We start from the raw sequence: 20,528 nt of genomic DNA on the forward strand, positions 1-20,528 counted from the left end.
CTAGTAATACTTGCTTTTGCTATCTAAATTGAACGGTTCAACGTTATAAAAAGTATGACTAACGTTACCGTGGCCTTTCGGTCAGTGAAGGTCAGTTAGGTCACATATTTGATAATTAATTAAAATATAGGCGAGCGTGGAGAATGTGTGTTAATTCTTCGTAGTTTGCTTTCCCACGTACATACGACCTACACAGTTCTAAGTCGTGATAGACGCTGCCATGTTTTTCTTTTTATAATTGTTTCACAAAACGGCAAAGCTCATGTGATGCTGCCCCTCCCTGCTTGGAGGCAGCTGAGCTGTCGAAACCTAGTCCGGTGGCATAGCCGCCGCTAGCGTAACAACTTTTGGAGCCTGTTGGTGAGGTGAATCAAACCACAAAACCCACGAGAAAAGGTCAGGTAGGTTTTTGATCCACAGTTGCATGTCATGTCACGACGAACTGAACACACTCTCAGGGTTGTCATAGACCCGTGTATTATTAAGCTTCAAATACCGTGTAATCCAATCAGTGGTTGAAAATAGCAAAGTAACGTTAGCTGCTAGCAGAATTCAACGGCTAACTTTATTCCTCTAGATAAGTTATGTGTGTCAATAATGCGTAAATTGCCTACATTCATCGTTAACAACACTTTTGTTGATGTCCCTCTTCGTTTGAAATAGTTTAAAGCACTTACTCTATCAAATATAAGTACAAACTGAAGGCAACCAGCTTCCCTTTCTCGAAGCTGTGCTTTTAAAGTTGGACTGAATTCTTTGGAAACGTATGGGTAGCAAAGTTAGATCTGTTCCTCCAGTGTTCGGTTCAACTGGAAGAACAAGCTTCGGTGCGCTGCTGAAGGGTCGACTGTTGTGTTCTCATCCACTGTTTTGCCCAAAGTTACTTCTTTTTCACATTTTGCAAGTTAGTTAGTTAAAGGTAACCTGCCGGTTGTTTGTTTGTCGCGTAACTTGCTTGTAAAACAACAAACAAATTAGCACATTGACAAAGACACATGTAGTGAATAATTAAATATAAGTCAAATCTATATATTTAATTGTTGGTCATACTGTCCAAACATATCAAATAGGGTGCCACTGCCAACGCTGCAAAAGATTGTAGCCTACTGTCCAGTGTCCAAAAACTGTTTTTAAACTACAATTCCCTGCACCATGTGACTTCAATGCGCAAACTCCATGCTCCTCTAGCGCAGTCCCTTGATGCTGACGCGCAGGCGTACACGGAACTACTGAGTATCAAATTGGTCTAACAGCGGGTGATAAAAATGGTAGGTATTATGAAAATCATAAACCCAAACGGTAGATTAAACCTCTGCGAGGATGCACAACATCGGAGTTAATGTCGTAATGCGCGGGGGGTCCACTCGCTTCGTACCTATGCGGTGTCCTTAGCCTGTGTCGCATTGTCACTTCATTTTCTGTACCGAAATTTATCAACGAAGAGAGGGAAGGTCAGTTGTTGATATTTTGAGAGCTCGGTCCGCAGTCACTCCGCCGCGCGTTCCTTTCCCTTTTTGGCGAACTGTAACTTTGGTTGGGCAGAGGCGAGAGCTAGCCGCGCTGACGCGAGAACTGGGTCGCGACTCACTGCAGTGGCGGAGCTCAGGGGATAAAAAGAACAACAGTGGAAGTGGTTCATTTGACCGTCTTTCGGCACACTGCACATTTTCCTATTTATGCTAGGATACTGACCAATGACTAATCTTTAAGAAAATGCTCGCTGAAATTGTGGATCGTTGAGAGCCACGATTGCGATCTAGAGCTTCAGCTTGGTGCTGAAAATATTATGGTCTCTCCTGCGAGCAAGGGAAATGTTGACAGAGAATTACTGTCGTGCGCTCGTTTTAGGAAAATGTACACGTAATAAGAGACTTAACTGTCATAGCACACCCACAATGTTAGATAAGTTAATCGTCATGGGTAGTTTTATAATAAGTTATGTATAGATGAAGTTAGCGTGTAGCTAGTCAGTATACTCTGATTCCTCCAAGGCCAGCGTGTGGGTCTGATGTTATATGAACAAATGTGCTTACTCGGCACGGTTGGAAATAACTCCCAACATGCTCAGTTTGTTTGTATGGGCTGCCCTGAGATTGCTCAGAGGTCCTCCTACTTGAGTTACATTCCAAGAGGATCTTTTTTTGCAAGTGGCCATCCATAGTTCAGCACGTGTCCTTTGCCATAAGCAAAGCAAACTTCAACATTTGGTTTAATTTGTCACATATTTGCCTCGCGTTTCACCCCTGGTGTTTCTGTAGGCATTTTTTTTATTATTTGTTTTTGGCAGGGGCAGTAAATAGGGCAGACCTCTCAGTATCTGTTTGTCAGTGTGTGTCTCTGGATGAGTGTATTTTTGTCTCTCTGCTTGCTTGTCTGTGTCTGTGTGTGTCTGTATGTTTTGCTGACTGTCTCGAGCCGTCCGTCTGAGCCTGTGTCTGAGGGGTTCTCCTTTGTGTCCGTGCAGCACAAGCTGAAGTCGTCACAGAAGGACAAGGTTCGCCAGTTTATGTCCTTTACTCAGGCTGGGGAGAAGACAGCTGTGTACTGCCTGACGCAGAATGACTGGAAACTAGAAGTGGCCACAGACAACTACTTCCAGAACCCAGACCTCTACTATAAAGAATCCATGAAAACCTCAGTGGACAGGAAGAAGCTTGAACAGCTCTACAATCGCTACAAAGGTAAGTCAGATATTTGTTATGTTGTCCTAAATAGTTTGTATCTGTGGCAGTGTGTGTTGTGTGAGTTTCTTTTAGAAGTATGTATAGGATACATATATATTCATGAACTATATCTGTTTAACTTAACTGTGAGAATATACAAATGATTTTGTGGGTGTGTTGTGTACAATTGTATGGCTACTGTGTGCATAGTGTCATTTTTGTGTTGCTATGTTTTTTGTCCTTAGATCCCCAGGATGAAAACAAGATTGGGATCGATGGTATACAGCAGTTCTGCGATGACCTCAACTTAGACCCGGCCAGTATAAGCGTCCTGGTTGTGGCATGGAAGTTCCGAGCTGCCACGCAGTGCGAGTTTTCGAAGAAGGAGTTCCTTGATGGCATGACAGAGCTAGGGTGGGCTATGATATCATTCTGATACACATGCGTCAGGAAGCGTCCATCATAGTAACTTTGGCCATGATCGATATTGCTTTGTAACAACATGGGAACCCACATATTCTGTCGACGAATAATTCTGTATCCAGAATTGACCTTGACATTGAAGCGAATAGTTAGAATCTGTCCTCATTCAGTCACTGAGATCAATAAGTGGAAGGCCATTGGTTCTACTGGTTTGTTTTCTACCTCTGTCTGATCTGTCTTCTAGGTGTGACAGTCCAGAGAAGCTGAAGTCTCTGTTGCCCAGATTAGAGCAGGAGCTCAAAGACAGCGGAAAATTCAAGGACTTCTATCAATTTACCTTCAATTTTGCCAAGAACCCTGGACAAAAGGGTTTAGGTTAGTCAGATATGCATTCCCCTAAACGATTAAGGAGACGATTAGAAAATGTGTTGTCAAGAAACATTTTGGGATCTCGCATGTCTTCCTGTTGTCCACTTTCAGATTTAGAGATGGCCGTGGCCTACTGGAATCTGGTACTGACAGGCCGGTTCAAGTTTTTGGATCTCTGGAATAGGTTTTTATTGGTGAGTGACCTCGTAGTATATGATTTACATGTTGAGAGGAGTGGCTTTGCTTCTTATGCTCAGTTTGAGCAAAATGCATTTGCTTGGTCCTTCATGGCATATAAAGACCAAATTTGGGAAGCCATAGTAAACTACACTTGTCATTCTGGAGATGTGTTTAGTGTATGAAGAAGCAATGGCAGTTTTCCAGTTCTATGTTTCATGTATGCCATCATAATTATAATCATGCCGAAGCTGATCAATGCTGTGATCTAAATTGTCAACCCCTGTGCCTTTTCTTGAATAGGAGCACCACAAACGGTCCATCCCAAAAGATACATGGAATCTGCTTCTGGATTTTGGCAACATGATTGCTGATGACATGTCAAACTATGATGAGGAGGGTATGTAACGATCGTTACACTAGAGATTCTCCTGTCCAGTGAACAAGCACGCCACATGATTTCTTTTGGCTCATAAGTATGTGATGTTCTATGTAATGCAATAGTAATTATTATTCCGCACATGAATCTGTAAAAACAAGTGAAAACAAGAGCAACCAGGGCGCAGAACCTAGAAATAAGGTAGATAGAAACAGGATTTAGAAGCTCAGAACAATATCAGTCCTCCTCTTTTGATACTATCAGTTAACATTGTATTTAGTGAAGTGGAGTTGTACTTTTGTATCTGTATTTAGTGCCCCTAAAACTGTTTTGTTTTGGTTTAAAATGTTGTTTAAAGTTGTAATTGGACTGGAGAAATGGTGGATTTTGCTCCTCTTGTGGTGATCAAAGGTGTGTAATCAGAGACTTTCTCTCTGGCTGTTCCCAGGGGCTTGGCCTGTCCTGATAGACGACTTTGTGGAATTTGCCCGGCCAATCGTAACAGGAACCAAGCGCAAGACTGTATAATCATAACCCTGCTCTTCCAGAGGAGTGGGGTCTTGTTTTGCATTGACTTTGTAGTTTTTTTAAAGACTTGTACAAACATATAAAAACATAGAAAAAAGAAAAGCAGAGAAACACTTGAAGTCAGCAAGATAATCCAGTAAAAGCAAGAAACACACAGTACGAAGACCACCTGTCAAGGAAGTGCTGCTGATGAAGACATGGAAAGAAGGGGGAGGCACCAAGGAAACAATACAAGATTTGCTTTTGGAGTCACCATGTGCACATTGCCAGCTGTTGGCACAGGCAAGCTAATTCTAACCTCAGGCTCTTGAAGATGCCATGGGGACCATTATATATAATCTGGACCCCTCTGGGCCCTCCCTTGACCGCTAGCTGTGTAACACCTTGAGGAGAGGATGCCCTCTGTCCCTCACCATGACCACCCTTAAGAGTTGTGGGCGAGAGAAAGCGAGCGAAATCTCAGAGCACTCTGCTGTGTTGTGGGCTGAAGACTTTTATTTGGTTTTTATTCAAGTATTTCCTGCAGGGCTTGGGATGGTCGCACTAAACAGATCCACTTTCTGAGCCAGAGTCCTGGGTTCTGAGCAGCATGCAGCTTGGCTCAACTCACCAGCACAAACACTATTGTTACAGTTGTAATATACTGTATCTACTGTAGCAGTATGTACAGAGAGAATTATATAAATAAATCATATTAAAACTATATAAAAAACAAAGCTAGGGAGAGCAAACAAAAGGTGTTTTGCGTACAGTGTGTCAACTCGTTATCTGATGCCTCAATATCGTTTTATTTCAGGTCAACCGTGTGACCATATCATCTGTTCTTTTGTTGTTTTCTTTTTTTGGGTTGTAGAAGTTGGTGTGACTATGTGCAGTTATGTGTTTCTCATCAACTTTGTTCACTTCATTTTTTGTCAGATTTATGTAAACAAATAAATTATAGCTCTTTAAGTAAAAACTGCCTTTCTTTCTCAAGCTGACAAATATTTCATTTTAGAATAACTCTAATCAGATACCCATGGTGTGTCCAAAGTCATTTGTGTTGGTGTACCTAGACACAGTAGATCATATTCATACAACACATTCACCATAGTTTTGTACACCCAGACGTATACCATAATTGTTGCCCAATGTATTATGTTTGCTGTGATGTCAAAGTGCCAGATAAACATTGTTTATACACTATATAAATAAAAGTTGGGACGCCTGCCATTAAACCTACAGGAACTTCCCATTGACGTCTTATTCTAAATTCATAGGTATAATTAATGTGGAGTTGATCCCCTTTGTTTTGGTAACAGCTTCCACTCTTTTGGAAGGATTTTCACATGATTTTTGCCTATTCATTCAGAACAGAATTTGTAAGGTCAAGTACTGAGGTTGGACAAGATGTCTTGGCTCACAATGTCTGTCCTATTTCATTTCATTTAGTTTGATGATGTACATAACCCTGTTCTCTGCAAGCAAGACAAGTTACCAAAATCACTTGAAAATGTCTTGATGGTCTTTGTCTTGTGCATTGTGTACAGTCGTGCCGGTGAAGGGATAATGTCATAATGGTTGTTTTTCAAGGGTTGGGCTTGGGTTAGTGAGGGTAAACTTTAATGCGTCAGTACACAAAGACATCTGAGACAATTGTTTCAAACTTTCTGGGAACAGCTTCGGGAAGCCCTTTTCAGTACCAGCATCATGACTGTACCCTAGTACACAAAGCATGAAGTCTATGAAGATATTGTTGAGCGAGTTTGGTGTGGAAGACCTTGACTGGCCCACAGAAAAAGGGTTTCTCTGAGCCATCAAACACCTTTGGGATGAACTAGGAGAGAGATTGTGGGCCAGGACTTCTCGGTCAACATTAGTGCCTGACCTCACAAATACTCTGAATGAATGGCCGTCTTGTGGAAATCCTTCCTGAATGAGTAGAGGTTAAGCTGCAAAGAGGAGGGCTACTCCATGGTAATACCTATGAATTTAGAATGGCATGTCATTGAAGGTCTTATGAGTGTAATAGCAGGCATCCCTATACTTTTGTCTATAACGTGTGTGTATGTATATTCACACTGTATACTCATAAATGGCACCAATACATAATGCCTGAAGACAGTAGTCTCAATATTATTTGTCTGAGGCTGAGGCGCTCTGTTTAAAGTCCACATAGGTCGGAATATTGACTGTCATAAGTCACTCATTGGTCTGTCACTATTTTAGGAAGTAAATGGAGAGTGACCGGGTTTTCTGATTCAAATTATTCAGACGTATTGTTTTTTTTCTCTCTGTATTTTACGATTTCATTTCTAATTCATGTGTCACAGCGAGTGTGTGTAAATATTCACTATGTGTTTTGAATAGCCACTTAAATAACACACAATCTATTAAAAATATTTAATTAAGGTGTATGGTCAGATAATCATGCCCATTTGAGACCAATCTGCAACTGCAAATGACAGTGTCATTTTGTTTGCTGGTATTTTTGTATGACTCATCTAGGGGGCACTATCGTCAGGCAACTGTTGCCTTGTGTGGTTTTGTGTTCTGCCTGTAGGGGGATGGACTGCTACCTGTGGGTTTCAGTGTCCTGCTCTACCTACAGCGTCATTACATCATGCTTTAGTGGCAGTATTGATCACATTGGGTGTAGTCTACAGGCCTACCAGGTCAAAAATACAGGTTTGGTTCTTGGATCTAAAACTATGGAATCAGTCTAAAAGGATCTACCGCAGAATGTGTCTGAATTCAGTCCATACAGACTCATATTTGTATGCATTATGGATGGTTTATCATTGTAATCATAGGGCTGTTTCACCCCACCCCTCGCTATACAACATGGCAAGTCTTAGACTTCTATACTGCTGTACACTGCTATCTGAAATTTAGATTTATGGAGGTGACTTTTTTCTCATAGAACAAGAGCTCAAAAATCAAGCAATAAAATGACATTAGATTAATAGGCTGTTGTGTCCTGGGTTACATTTCAGCTTGCATCTTTTTGTGATGTTGGACCATACATAATAGTCTAAGTAGTCTAAACCTCCAGTCCTTCCCTTAAGATGTCACTTGACACGAGAAAAAAGCAGATCATCTCCTGAAGCTTAAATCCTTGTGAGTCACAAATTCATGTAAAATAAGGCACACCTAGGTAAAAGCCAGAATAAGCTTCAGATAATTGTTATTAGCTAATGGCAATACAGAGTTTGTTATGTCAACAAATAACAGTGAGATGTGACAGCCCCAATTGAGTGGGCTACTGTTTTGACTCATAACATGCAAGCGAATTAAGGCACACTGCACATTATGTACAAAACAAACCACTGAGGACAAATAGATTGAATCCACGTTTGTCCAAAGATTTAAACAAAATATCTTTGGAAAAAATGGTAATTTGCATATCACTACACTTTAAAATAATAATAATAAAAATAATTTCCCATATACATTATAGCTCACAATATAACAGGCCATTGCCATATAATATTCATGGGCCTCTAGCCTAACTTATTGAATTAAAATGTCTCATGAGGCCTACAAGGCCTGCACTAATTCAGCCTGCTGTTACAGTCAGGTGTAGTAAACTGGACACCAACATCAGGCATACCAATAGTCGAATGTCATTAATTCTACAGAAAACATGCATTGCACTTTATTTGCATTTGAATACTGATAACCCATTCAACTTGTGCAAACGGGAATGAATGATTTCCCCTTAGCTCTATTTGGGGATTAGCATTCAGGAAGGGAGGGTGAGTGCACGTTAAAAGGGCAACGTGACTCCTTGAGCCTTCCAAGCAGTGTTTAATCAAGCATGCATGTTGGGCACAAAGTCGTGGCGGATTGCAAGTCAAGTAAATCAGACGGATCCCTCGTCTCTCTCTTGTTGTTTTATCTTACTTTTATATACGCTCGAGTATATGTTTAAGTTTCAAAGAGCATTTTGTATCTTCTGTTTTACTACGGCAAGGCAGATAATAGGCTGACTGGGAAAAGCTTCTTTGGTTTACCTTAGCCGTCCCTCCGGTATTATTGGCCTCGCAAGACTATTATTACGCACCTGTGATGTGTGTTGTCCATCGGAACAGACATTGGATACGGGACATTTGACACCCTGTAGCTGATCGTAATGAACTTCCAGGCATTTGCAGAGACACGGGAGCTGATCGTACTTATTTGAGGACTACTACACGGCAGAAAAAAATTGACCTGTCGATCGAATCCAATGTTTTTTTGAGTGTGGATATAGACATAGACATAACGATTGTGATCTTTTTTCTTTGACTGGTCCCAAATGGACAGTCAGAATGGATATCATGTTTCGGACGATTTTCTCAACAGCAACTCCAACAGCAGCAGCAGCAAAGACACATCGCAAAGGTAAGATAATGGATCACATAAGTTTTCTTAGTTTATTGGTTACAGGTATACTTTTAACACAGCATAATCGCTCGGACTATAACATCTGCAGGTCTGCCTGTATCTCAAACAGCGAAGACCGTTCGACGTCCTACACAATCCCCACCGAGAAATCACCTGTTTGTCAGGTGATCTGTTTGTGACATTACGACGACATTATTAACCGTTTTGCTCGTTTAGCCTATTCTAACCCGACTTAGAACTTATTTCTTACTAAATGACCTTCTTACTTTAACATGTGTGCTAATGTTTGTAAATGGAACCAATCCGAGTGTGCCGTGACTTGCACGCAAACCTTGGACAAAGTTGCTCGTTGTGAGTGGTCTGCTGCGACTAACACATTTTAGGGCTAAGACAACAAACTTTTTCTTTGGACGAAGCTACATCGCTCCTCTTAGAGTTTATCAACACTTCCTCTGTTAAATGTTGAAGTTCATTTTTTTTTTTTTATTTACAGTAAATTACAGAAACGCCTCTATATTCTGTATTAACACTCTCAAAAATTGGAAACTGTGTTGGTCCTATCTGAACACAGAACCACACAAGTTATTTTCAACACATATTGTGTCAGAAATGACAAAAGCATGTTGGAAACAACACAAACTGTGTTGTCCCTATCTGGACACAGTGTTGTTTTCAACACATTAATTTTGAGAGTCTGATATAGCCAATTTAGTTTTTTTCTAAAACAATAAAGAAATTAACTTAAATCTGTCTGTGTGTACAGTACACCTTTGTGGCATGCCGGATTTAGAGGATCATTTGCATGAACAGAATTAGGTTATTTTTAATGACGTGTCATGTCATGTCTACACAGGGTTGATCCCTATGGATTTGAAAGGCCTGAGAGCTTCAACTATGAGTCCCACGAGGAGATGATGTCTGAGTATCTGGCTGTGCTTCGAAGAAGATCTGTGAAGTGGTCCAAACTTTTGCATGGAAATGTGAAAGTGGAGAAGAATATAAAAGGTCAGAGGGATGCACATCCAAACAATGCACTTTTTACATGAGTTCTGAAAGTCCCTGCACCTCACCTCCTTCTATTCTCTCTGTCTCTTTGTCCTATTTCTTACACACACACACACACACACACACACACACATAACATCATCATGAGTGTGTCTGGTGTCTATCATACAGTGAAGCGCTATGTGCGGAAAGGAGTACCTAAGGAGCACCGTGCTCAGATCTGGATGGCAGCCAGTGGTGCTCAGGAGCACTTGGAGAAGCACCCGGGGTACTACCACTCTCTCCTGGAGGACAAGCACGATGCTAAGCTGGAGGAGACCATACGCTTAGGTGGGCTTCATGGAGAGGGGATGGGCCAGACATGCTGCCAGGGCTCATGATCTCCACTAGCACCTTATATAGCATATAGGGCCACTTTCCCATACATGGATTAGACTAAACATGTTTTCCCCTCAGTGGCAAACCATTGAAGTTCTCATTTATTCAGAATTTGGGATTAAACCATGCATGGGAATCTGGCCCTTATATTGTTTTGAATTGTCGAGTTGAACTTTGAAAGTTGTGGCAAAGAGAAAGGGAAGCATAAACGTAAAAGGCTGGTTTGTTTATGTGCTTGTATCTAATAGATATGCACAGGACCTTCCCAGACAATGTCCTTTTCAAAAGTTCCTCGGATTCTGGCCTACAGACGTCCTTGTACAATGTGCTCCTGGCTTATGGACACCACAACAAAGACGTGGGATACTGCCAGGTACTACTACCATCATACTTATAACCTTACTGGAGCCTGCTGTCTGTACTTCGTAGTGTTTTGCTAGAGGACAAGGGAATGTTTGTTCCATGTCTCCTGAAGCTATGCATAGTTGTGCCCTCCTTCTTTTCGGTAATAGGCTCATTAAACAGGCTGCAGAAGCCTTTCAAAAGACAGGGCACTTTTTATGGATGTCTGCCCAGTTTCGAATCCATGTGACCTTTGTGTTTCTATGTGTATGTGTGTGTACACAGGCTGGCACATCACAATTCTGATCATTTAGAGGAAATAATGTATCATGTTGTGTTTCTAAAAAAGAACATTTGAGAACATTTGAGTTTTTCCCCATTTTTATTTTTCACTTTTCATATTTTCAAACAGGACATTTATTTGGCCTGTCAATGTGTACTGTCAAAATGACGTTGCTTAGGCAGATATTATTATTATTATTATTATTATTATTATTATTATTATTATTATTATTATCATCATTCTTTTTGTTGTCATTGTTGTTGTTTTTGTTATCATGTGAATGTTTAGTTATTGAAACTGAGTACTACATTATATGTTAAAATAGGCCCTTTACTGCAACAAGGAAGCCAAGACTATGGCTGGAAGTGTATGTCCAATTTTGTCTTTGCTTAGTTTCTAAAAAGGTCAATATATGAGAAGACAACTAGGAAAAATGAGGAAATGACTAAGGGCTTTTAAAGGGGCAAGGTGTGTGTGAGATGGGTGGAGTGGGGGGTTAAGCGGCTTTCTCTCTAAGACAACAACACAAGAAATGAACACCGCCCATGGTAATGATTTGTTTCCACCTGTGTTAAGCACATAATAGAAACTTTAAGTGTTAAGTACACTGTGGCAGAATGATAATGACTTACGAATGAAATAACTCTACCTTGTAGTTTCATTGACCTTTGCTGATTGATTTGTTTCTTTGATCAGGTTGTAAAGTTTCATAGGAAATGCCTTTAGTGACTATATTTAGTATTTGTCTGGAGTATTTTGCTAATCAAATGTATTCTGGTTTGTCAGCTGCTGCTCAGTCAGGACATTGTGTTAACTGTTTTGAATATGAAAACCTCAGAATGTTTTGAATATGAAAACTCCTGAACTTGTGCATATGTATCTATTCAGCCTAATGTGATCAAACTGAAAGTTTTAAATCCCACCGAACCATCAATGGGAAAGAATGCTGCAGAGGAATTTAATTTTTAATTTGTTTTGAATTTGATTTTAGGGGAAAAAAACACCACCTGGTGGTTTTAGTGTGTAATTTAAAAGAGATATTTTCTTGGTCGCCACATTCGTCACTGACACTGTCTTTTCTGGGCCTGGCTACACCCACCCTGTAAACACTTATCTTCTTTCTTATCTCCTGGCTGCGCTGATCCAGAGCACACAAGGGAATGGTTTTTGTACTACACAGACATGAGCTGACTAGTGAATGATCATCACTAATGCTTCCTGAGAACCAAGTTGGTGTTTTTAGAGCAGAGGACTTACGGACCCTTTGTTCTTGTGTTCACAAGCATGCTGTTCCTTTGTATTTCAGGGCATGAATTTTATTGCAGGCTATCTGATCATCATCACAAAAGACGAGGAGAAATCCTTTTGGCTGATGGACGCCTTACTGGGCAGGATATTACCAGGTCTGTATTTCCCCCTCCTTTTCTCCTCGTTCACCTCTGTGGATCTGACCAGTAAGGATGAATGTTGTCCCCTGTGTTTGACAGACTACTACACGTTGGCCATGTTGGGTCTGAAGACGGACCAGGAGGTGCTGGGTGAGCTGGTGAAGGTGAAGGTGCCAGCGGTGTGGCATCTGATGCAGCAGCACAACGTCATGTGGACCCTGGTGGTGTCCCGCTGGTTCATCTGCCTCTTCATCGACATCCTGCCAGTGGAGGTGGGAAGGGTGTTCATCATGGACAAAGTGTATTTGTGAAGGCTTTTAGCCCAATTTTATATTGATCTGGCTGCCTTTGATTCCCCCTCCCCGGCAGACAGTGTTGAGGATCTGGGACTGTTTGTTCTACGAGGGTTCTAAGATCCTATTCCGCGTGGCCCTCACGCTGATCCGACACCACCAGACACTCCTGCTGCAGGCACAGAACCTTCCAGATGTCTGTGAGCGCTTCAAACAGATCACCCACGGGGAGTTCGTAGAGGACTGCCACTCTTTCATGCAGGTGAGAGTTTAGCTAATGCTTAGCATGTAAGTGTACTACTAGACACATTATACTAGGTAAGCAAAACTCCCATTCTGAGCACAGAAACATGCAAACGTGAACTCCCTCTCCCATAATTTGTTTGTTTTAAAAAAAACAAAAAAAACACAGACACACAGATCTGCAGATACAGAACATCTCATTCACATTAAGACATTCCCTAAGGCTTTCCATGAGCTAACTCTGGAAAATATTTGTATATCTTAAGTGTCAATATGAGAACGATCAAGTTAAAAGTTATCGTAAGTTTGAATAACCTACATACTCAATGATCTTTCAGAAAATCTTTTCGGAGCCTGGAAGTTTGTCCATGGCGACCATAAAGAAACTCCGTCAGACGTGCCGAGATCGCATAGTGGCCGAGGAGGCCGCCCTGCGGGCTTGAGATCAGGTCCTCGTCTACGCCTGCACACTCAGACATTCCTTCCGCGTCCCGGTAATGACCCGGAGACAGGGCCTCCCAATGACCACTCTCTGCACTCACTGCCTTCTGGTGTCTGTTTGTGTACTAGAAACAGCACATTCTAATGCAATAGAAAAAATGGCATTCCGCATTAAAGTAGTATTTGTGAAAATGAAATTAACTCAGGCGTCCCCAATTTGTTTTATCTGTTTTATTTCCAAACTGTTAAAACAGCTTACAGAAAAAAATGATTGTATTGTGAAGACCCTTAATGCTGTAATGTCTCATTTCTACCAATGTTCTATTGAAGATTAAGTGCTTTTGTACTATTTTGACTATGGCTGTATGTATATACGAATGTAGTGAATATGACTGCCAGAAATGAAAAACACTTTTGACCATGCGGTGGTATTGTCCTTCATTTCACCTCTTCAGATGTGTACAGTAGATAGCGTTCACTAGTAATGGAGCGGAGATTAAACAAGCCACACTACTTCTCGTTTGTCCCTTTTTATTGAAATCACAGCATTTCAAAAGTGATCCAAACATTCGCTATTAAAACAATTAAATTACTAGTAATGGCTAGCAGTCATCCATACCCTCGGTGAAAGATCAACTGCATTTCCCGTACCTATACACCACTCCAGGCCAACGAGCTTGCGCTTGGAAAAAGCGAGAATCCAACCAGCGACACCGTCCTGATGAGTCCTGGCTTAGAAGTGCAGTGAAACACCCTGTACAGGGTAACAATCTCTCACACTCACACAACTCCGGTCAGCCCACCCTTCCACCGTACTAGTATGTAACAGTCTCACAAACATTGGATAATACCCTGCACAGTGTAGTAACGACAACTCCCTTTTCGTGAATCTAATGCACAACACTTAAATACCAGACAGGTGAGGCCCACGGTCCCTGTCGCTCCCATCCATAGTACCATCTATCCATCACCTACGTCCTCAGCAGATTCCAAGCAATGCACATGGTGCCCATACTGAACTCAGTGCTGAAGTCTTCCTGTGGAATTTCCCTCCAGTGAAAATACATGTATGTTAATTAAGTAACCACAACTAGATGCTGTCAACGGAAACGCCAGACCTGCTCTGAAAAGCAAGGCCCCTGATTTCTTTTTTTTTTTGTTTTAGCTTAATGACATTTGAATGCCAGTCTGTAACAGATGAATCTGTGGACAAGGGGATAGACACCCAGAAAGCAGTTAAAACTCTTGAGTGCCAGTGCAAAGCCACTTGTAGCAGTAAAGGGCCTCCTTTGGAGGCCGGTTTAGTAGTGTAAGGATTATATGAGTATGTACAAAAGGGAGGGGGTGGGGGAGCGACTACACGTACTAGGGACCTGCACGGAGCAGACATCAGAGATACGAAAGTCATGTTAGTGAAAAATGGTTTCCTTTTTGTTCTATGGTACTTGGAACACATCCTTATTGTCTATATATGAGGAAAACACCAAGAAACAGAGGGTGAAAAAAAAACTCAACACCAAAAAAGAAGACAAGCAACAGCAGCAAAAAAAGTTAAAACAATCCCTAAAGCATTCCTTCTATAAAACTCTTCAGACTAAGACCCAAACTGAACAAAGGCGCATGAGTTAAGTGCCAGGTCTTCAGAGGTTGGCCACACGCGCACACACACACACACACACGCACACGCACACACTCTCACACACAGCCTGAGCTTCTGAGTCTGCTCAGAGCATGTCTTAATTGCATGTTACACATCATATTATATTCCTGTTTGTTTGTGGGGAGTTTTTTTTTTATACAAGAGATCAGGAAGTCCTGGAAGAGCAAGGCCAACCTTGGCACGGGTTCAAGGCAGGGTAATGTGGGCTTGGGGTGGGGGTTTAAGAAAGGCAGCTGGGGGCCTGTACCATGGGTTCTGTGGGTACATGGAGTAAGAAGCTAAGGCTAGCGGGTGATGTTAAAGGATGGTTGATGGTGGAGGTGTGGGTGTGGGTGAGGGTGAGGTTGTGGAGCAAAGATTGGGTAGTGGTGGTTGGCTGTGCTCCCTGGCTTTTTTGGAGACGAGGAGATGAGGGCGGTGCTCAGATGGTCTGGTAGCCCGCGTGACTCCTCTTACGGCCAATCAGGTAGGCCATGAGCACAATGAGCACCAGGCCGGAGAGCGCGGCGCCTACGATGATGGGGATCAGCATGTCGTCCTCGTCCAGCTCACACTCCTCAGCTGGGGCGGAGGAAGATGGGGGACAGTTATCACATCAGCCCTCAACACTGAGTCACTCTTGGGCCCTTTCCGAAACGGATCCCTACTCACTTCGACTCGGTTAGCGAGTGAACTTCCTTTTCAAGTCCACTCGTGGGTGCGGAGAACACTCGCATATGAAGGGTTAGGGGGTTAAAACAGCGCTACATTTCGGATGCGCTTGAAGGGAGAAGGAAGCTGACGTCATATTCGTTTTCATAGAAATTATGAAGCCAATATATATTAAATCGGCAATTAAGATGTTCTGGACACCCCTATGTATTAGAATATACATCCCTCTTCTCTCCTTTCATTACTATGAGTGAGGAGTTGCATTTTATGCTTTATTTAACATCAAATTATAAAAGTGCTGTAAATGCGACCTGCACATGTGTTCAAATATTACAGCCTACTTCTGTACGATCTTGCACATTTTACTGAGTATCAAACTGAACATGAGTTGTTACAATGTAGCTTAAATCACGCTTTTATCTGTAAATGCCGTCATACGGACCAAAAAACAACTGGCAGGGAGATTCACGAGCTGCACGAACACTTGAAAACGGTTGCACCTGCGTTTCAAGTCAGCATCGATGCTGACTTGCTCCTGGAGGCGTGGTAGCCCCTCTCCCTAGGCACTTCACTCGACTCAAAATTCGTTTCGGATGATACTTAATGTGGCGGACCCTCGCGTGAACGCGCAAACGAAGTGGAAGTGTGTAGTGTTAGGATTTAGGGGCTGGTTTCGGAAAGGGCCTTGGACTCTGAACAATGGAGGGATAGCAACAAGAACATGCAAGATAGGTTGGCAAAAGGAGCCCAATTTATTCACGATATTCCGTAGCCAACAATGGGCGTCACCATGACACCTCAGCCTTCAGAAAACAAGCTGCGTTGTATCTATTTTAACGTGACTGTTGACATAACATATCATAACGCATATAAAAGTAAACTTTTCTATTTTATATCGGTTATATTATGTAGTATATCCATGCTGAGGGCAGAACTGTCCACATTTTGAAAGAAATCTAAGTGGAAACATATTCTAGCTATTATGTGAACGCATGTAAACAGAATGAACGGAAGTTGAAAACGGTACAGAGTTCCGGGTTAAGGAATAAGGTGAATAGTCACCATATGAATATCACAACTGTGGATATCACACACTGTAAATCACAAATCCAAGGCTTTGCCTTTCCCGAATATTGGTGAACAAACAGATGTGTGTTGTCATTTATTTTCAAGACTCACCTTCACCAAACTGGTCTGCTCTCACACCGAAAGGTTGCACCTGCAGCTGGTAGGTGTTGAGTGAGAATTTCTCATCCACATTCAGGATCTGCTCCTCCCGACACATATAGGACCTGCCCAGGGTGCCCCTCAGGTAGTCCAGACTGGTGTTGGAAGCATGGAATGAATCTAGTGATGGGATAAGGGACAAAATGAAAATGACAACAACGTTTAGCCAAAAGGTCAGATAACCTTCACCAGAAAATCAGTTTGTACTACATTTACCAAAAACTACATCATACATAACTACAAAATCAATGACATTCACATTGACCAACAATGCTACATGATCCAAGATAATCAGGGAAAAAAATGTAAACAACTCCGGGATCAGGAATGTAATTTCATTATACACATTATGTAATACGGTGTGTCTGTGCAAAACCACTAAACCAGTGACCTACAGCCTATTTGTAACACCTTTGACAAAAGGCATGGCATTTGTCCTTGATTAACAACTGATAAGCCCAGTTTGGATATAACAAAAGCTACCAGCACAATCTGGTAATATAAAAAGTAAACATAACTAGGAAGTCTCTGTTTTAGCATAACCGCAAGCAAATGTTCCAGATTTAGTTCCTCAGTCTTGTAAACTTCCTATGGAAGCTTTGAAAGACAATCCATCATAGTTACTTTAGTTCTACAATTCTTTGGAGGAACACACACGAACACACACACAGCTTTTTGAACAAACAAAAACCTCACCAGCCATATCAGGCCAGATTGCTGATAGGGCCAGGCTGTTCAGGTGATACTTCTTCGATGTGACATTCTGGAAGCGCAAACAGCAGTTAAAATACAGGTCATTCACAGAACGTTGAAAAATCAGCATTAGTGACAATGGCACCACCTAGTGGTCAGAGTTTTCTCTACACAGAATGTAGAGATGAAACCAAAAATTACGTAAGGCCTTTCAATGGCTGCTTTTGCAATAAAGGATCGAAGGTGCACTAAAAATCAACATCTAAGATGGAGCTCGATGCTAATGGTAGTATTATTTCCTCAATGTTTTCTCCTCGCTCGGTCATCAGAAATGACATTCTCATGCCCCTGAACTCACCAGAGCAAAGGAGAAGGTGAGGTTGGTCCCATCCTCCATGAGGATGAGGGTGGCTGTGTCCGAGTCACAGGAGCCAGTGTGCTTGGTCTGGTTGGGATGCAGATTCATCAACTCCTGGACAGTCTGGACCGATTAAAAGAAAGAAAGAAATAGATAGATATAACAAAAGAACAGGTTCAGCAATGGCCATGCCAACTCACACATCAAATTAATCAAAACAGATCAGATCACTGAACCCGAGTCTAAAATAGCAAGAATTTTGGAATCAAAGAACTGCAAAATTAGGGTCTGTCTGTTTTGACCAATAGACCAATTACAATCAAAACACCAGACCGTGTGCACGTGTACATGCATACTTGCAGTCAGTGGGCTTAGGTGCTAATTAAATGGGTGAGGTGGCCACACATCGGCAGAGCACAAGCATGGGGCATTTGAGAAACAGGCAGGGGGACATGGTAGATCAAGTTGTGCTTTGCTATACCAAGAAATCCATTAAGAAATTCTTTCACAGGTTGACTGACTGCAGTGTATTTGTTGGGTTAAGGCACTTGAGCCATTTTCTTAATGGGATCGCTCTTCTCTACACTCCATCTATGCGTGTTGAACCTGATAGGCATCTCTGCAGGCTCTCGTTTATTGATTCCCTTAGAGTGTGTGGGAGATACTTGGGGAATCCATATATGGTGTTGTTTTCCTGCACAACCAAGATGACACGTTTGCATGATTTCAGCAAGGGTTTCTTTCCCACTGCGAGAGACTTGCTTTGGACTTTAAGGTTTCAAAAAAATATTCTACTTTAATGAAAATGTAATCCTGAAATACATGCAAACAATTCAAACGCAGCCCAAAAGCACGTCCTCCTATACATCCTATTCAAGAGGAAGAGATCACAAGCGGAAAGAGTACAAAACTAAAAAGGCCTAGTCATGCACAAGGAGAACCTTCACAAGAGGTCAACATATTTTCATCTTGAGACTATAAGATTTACACAACTTTCCTAATACTAGACAAACTAGGGAAATGGATGATCCTTCTGTTTGCTGTAAATAATCAGATGTCATCTCCAGAGGGCACGTGTGTCGAAAAGCAGCACACTGGCCCTTTCTTACAGAGCGGAGAAGCAGCATGGGGTGAACAGCCTGCAGACAGAGGACGGGCAGCGTGACTGCTGCTGCTCGAGGGTGTGCGTACGTACCTTATTCTCGTTGTTGAGGAAAGTGAGGTTGAGCTGCAGTCCCATGCGAGCCATCAGACACACCGTCCCAGTGGAGTTGGTGACATTGTAGTTGCCCCTCTCCGGGTTGCCAGGAGCTGCAGGGGTGGCTGGAGCAGGACTGGGCTGGGGGGCAGCGGTGGTGGCTGCTACCTCTTGAGTGAAGCTCTGATGCAGCGCTGCCGCTGTGGAGACATAATTACTGGTATTACTCTGTATTCAATCTGCCACTCTGCTGCCATTTATCTCACTTTTATAGGGCAGGATACACATATACCCAAAACTAAATCTATGAACTTTAATACTATTTTTTCAAAATAATATCAAATTTACAAACAAACAAACAAACAAATTCAACGACTGTCAGGAACGGTCAGAAATTAATTTGGGCTGTTTGAGACCATACTCTAAAATCTGAAAGAGTGCAGAAAAAAATCTACAAAATACCAACAGGCCGACCACATTTAGTTTTAATTGACTAAATAGTGGAGCAATAAATAAGTCATCCACTTATTACACCAAAGTGTGAAACGTAGGTCCTACAACCCAATTACTCCACACCAGTTTACACATAGATGGCGGACCATCAAGCTATTTTGCTAAGTAAGATGTAACCTAATGAAAACAGGCGGTGACACTTGCCAGTGCCAGGCCAGCGGTTTGCCTCAAAGCCCCACATAGGGAGAATCACGTGAGGGAGGGAGACAATACGGTCTAACGCACTGACAGCATGCGCCCATATAAATGTTACCAAACCAGAAAAACAGCCCCAGAAAATACGACAGGGGTCATGAACTAAAGTCGGCGAGAGCCAGTTAAATAACAAGATTATGGGGCACTGAAGGCTAGCAGCTGCAAGATTAATTCACACAACAAAAACACACTGCAGAAAATACAACAAATGGCTAGCTAGCTAACGTTAGCTAAGTTTCTAACTCTCCCGATGTTTGGTAGCCGACTCGCTTACCTAACACAACGATGAATGTTATGCCGGCGGGGAGAGGTTGTTTGCGAATGTGAGGTATCATGTTTCCAGTCAGTTGCCAAAGTGAATCTCAGCGCACTCAGCCCAGAAGAACGCCAACAGGACGGCAAGAGTGCTAGGTAGACAGACAAACAAACAACGCACTCAGTCAGAAACAATGCGCACGTCTCTTCGAATTTTCAGACAACTGCTGCCGAGCTCACCCTGATTTACGTCCTTCACACTCCTCTTGTGCTAAAATATACTTCAAAACGTATCAGGTCACGACGCTTTTTATCGCTGCTTTCCTTTCATTCCAGAGATGATGCCCCCTCAGCTCAGCTGCGCTCGGAAGAAATAAAATGGTCATGTGAGCGGCACTTTAGGACCACCCAGTCACGTGAGAATGAGTAAGAGAAAACATTTCTCAAGAGATTATGCAGCCCCTGGTGGTTGTCATAACTATAACAGTCGGGCCTGTG

The 20,528-nt window shown here is 42.1% G+C and overlaps 3 protein-coding genes across 6 annotated transcripts; 2 read left to right on the top strand and 1 right to left on the bottom strand.

Moving 5' to 3' along the window:
• Positions 1 to 253: 253 nt before the first annotated feature.
• On the top strand, positions 254 to 5,760 carry dcun1d2a (DCN1, defective in cullin neddylation 1, domain containing 2a). 3 transcript variants are annotated; one of them, XM_062533943.1, is made up of 7 exons: positions 254 to 401; positions 2,465 to 2,681; positions 2,909 to 3,077; positions 3,331 to 3,461; positions 3,567 to 3,649; positions 3,936 to 4,032; positions 4,460 to 5,760. In XM_062533943.1, exons 2-7 carry the CDS (start codon positions 2,507 to 2,509, stop codon positions 4,537 to 4,539), a joined length of 735 nt encoding a protein of 244 aa, XP_062389927.1. In that variant the 5' UTR covers positions 254 to 401; positions 2,465 to 2,506; the 3' UTR covers positions 4,540 to 5,760. The 3 variants fall into 3 exon arrangements, with proteins under 3 accessions (XP_062389927.1, XP_062389928.1, XP_062389925.1); XM_062533944.1 differs by having other exon boundaries at positions 266 to 396; XM_062533941.1 differs by lacking the exon at positions 254 to 401 and adding an exon at positions 453 to 1,268.
• A 2,535-nt stretch (positions 5,761 to 8,295) lies between these two features.
• Positions 8,296 to 13,481, top strand: LOC134078202 (growth hormone-regulated TBC protein 1-A-like). Of its 2 annotated transcripts, XM_062533951.1 has the most exons (9): positions 8,296 to 8,904; positions 8,996 to 9,071; positions 9,761 to 9,912; positions 10,084 to 10,242; positions 10,539 to 10,663; positions 12,222 to 12,318; positions 12,403 to 12,575; positions 12,673 to 12,858; positions 13,178 to 13,481. In XM_062533951.1, the coding sequence occupies exons 1-9, from the start codon at positions 8,832 to 8,834 to the stop codon at positions 13,280 to 13,282; spliced, it is 1,146 nt and encodes a 381-aa protein (XP_062389935.1). In that variant the 5' UTR covers positions 8,296 to 8,831; the 3' UTR covers positions 13,283 to 13,481. The 2 variants fall into 2 exon arrangements, with proteins under 2 accessions (XP_062389935.1, XP_062389936.1); XM_062533952.1 differs by lacking the exon at positions 8,996 to 9,071 and having other exon boundaries at positions 8,304 to 8,904.
• A 313-nt stretch (positions 13,482 to 13,794) lies between these two features.
• On the bottom strand, positions 13,795 to 20,426 carry lamp1b (lysosomal associated membrane protein 1b). The gene is made up of 7 exons (XM_062533958.1): positions 20,271 to 20,426; positions 20,050 to 20,182; positions 19,065 to 19,267; positions 17,870 to 17,992; positions 17,515 to 17,581; positions 16,771 to 16,938; positions 13,795 to 15,501 (listed from the first exon to the last, which is right to left on the bottom strand). Exons 2-7 carry the CDS (start codon positions 20,108 to 20,110, stop codon positions 15,362 to 15,364), a joined length of 762 nt encoding a protein of 253 aa, XP_062389942.1. The 5' UTR covers positions 20,111 to 20,182; positions 20,271 to 20,426; the 3' UTR covers positions 13,795 to 15,361.
• Positions 20,427 to 20,528: the final 102 nt, after the last annotated feature.

The sequence above is a fragment of the Sardina pilchardus genome, chromosome 4 (genome assembly GCF_963854185.1).
Source record: "Sardina pilchardus chromosome 4, fSarPil1.1, whole genome shotgun sequence".
Lineage (NCBI taxonomy): Eukaryota > Metazoa > Chordata > Actinopteri > Clupeiformes > Clupeidae > Sardina > Sardina pilchardus.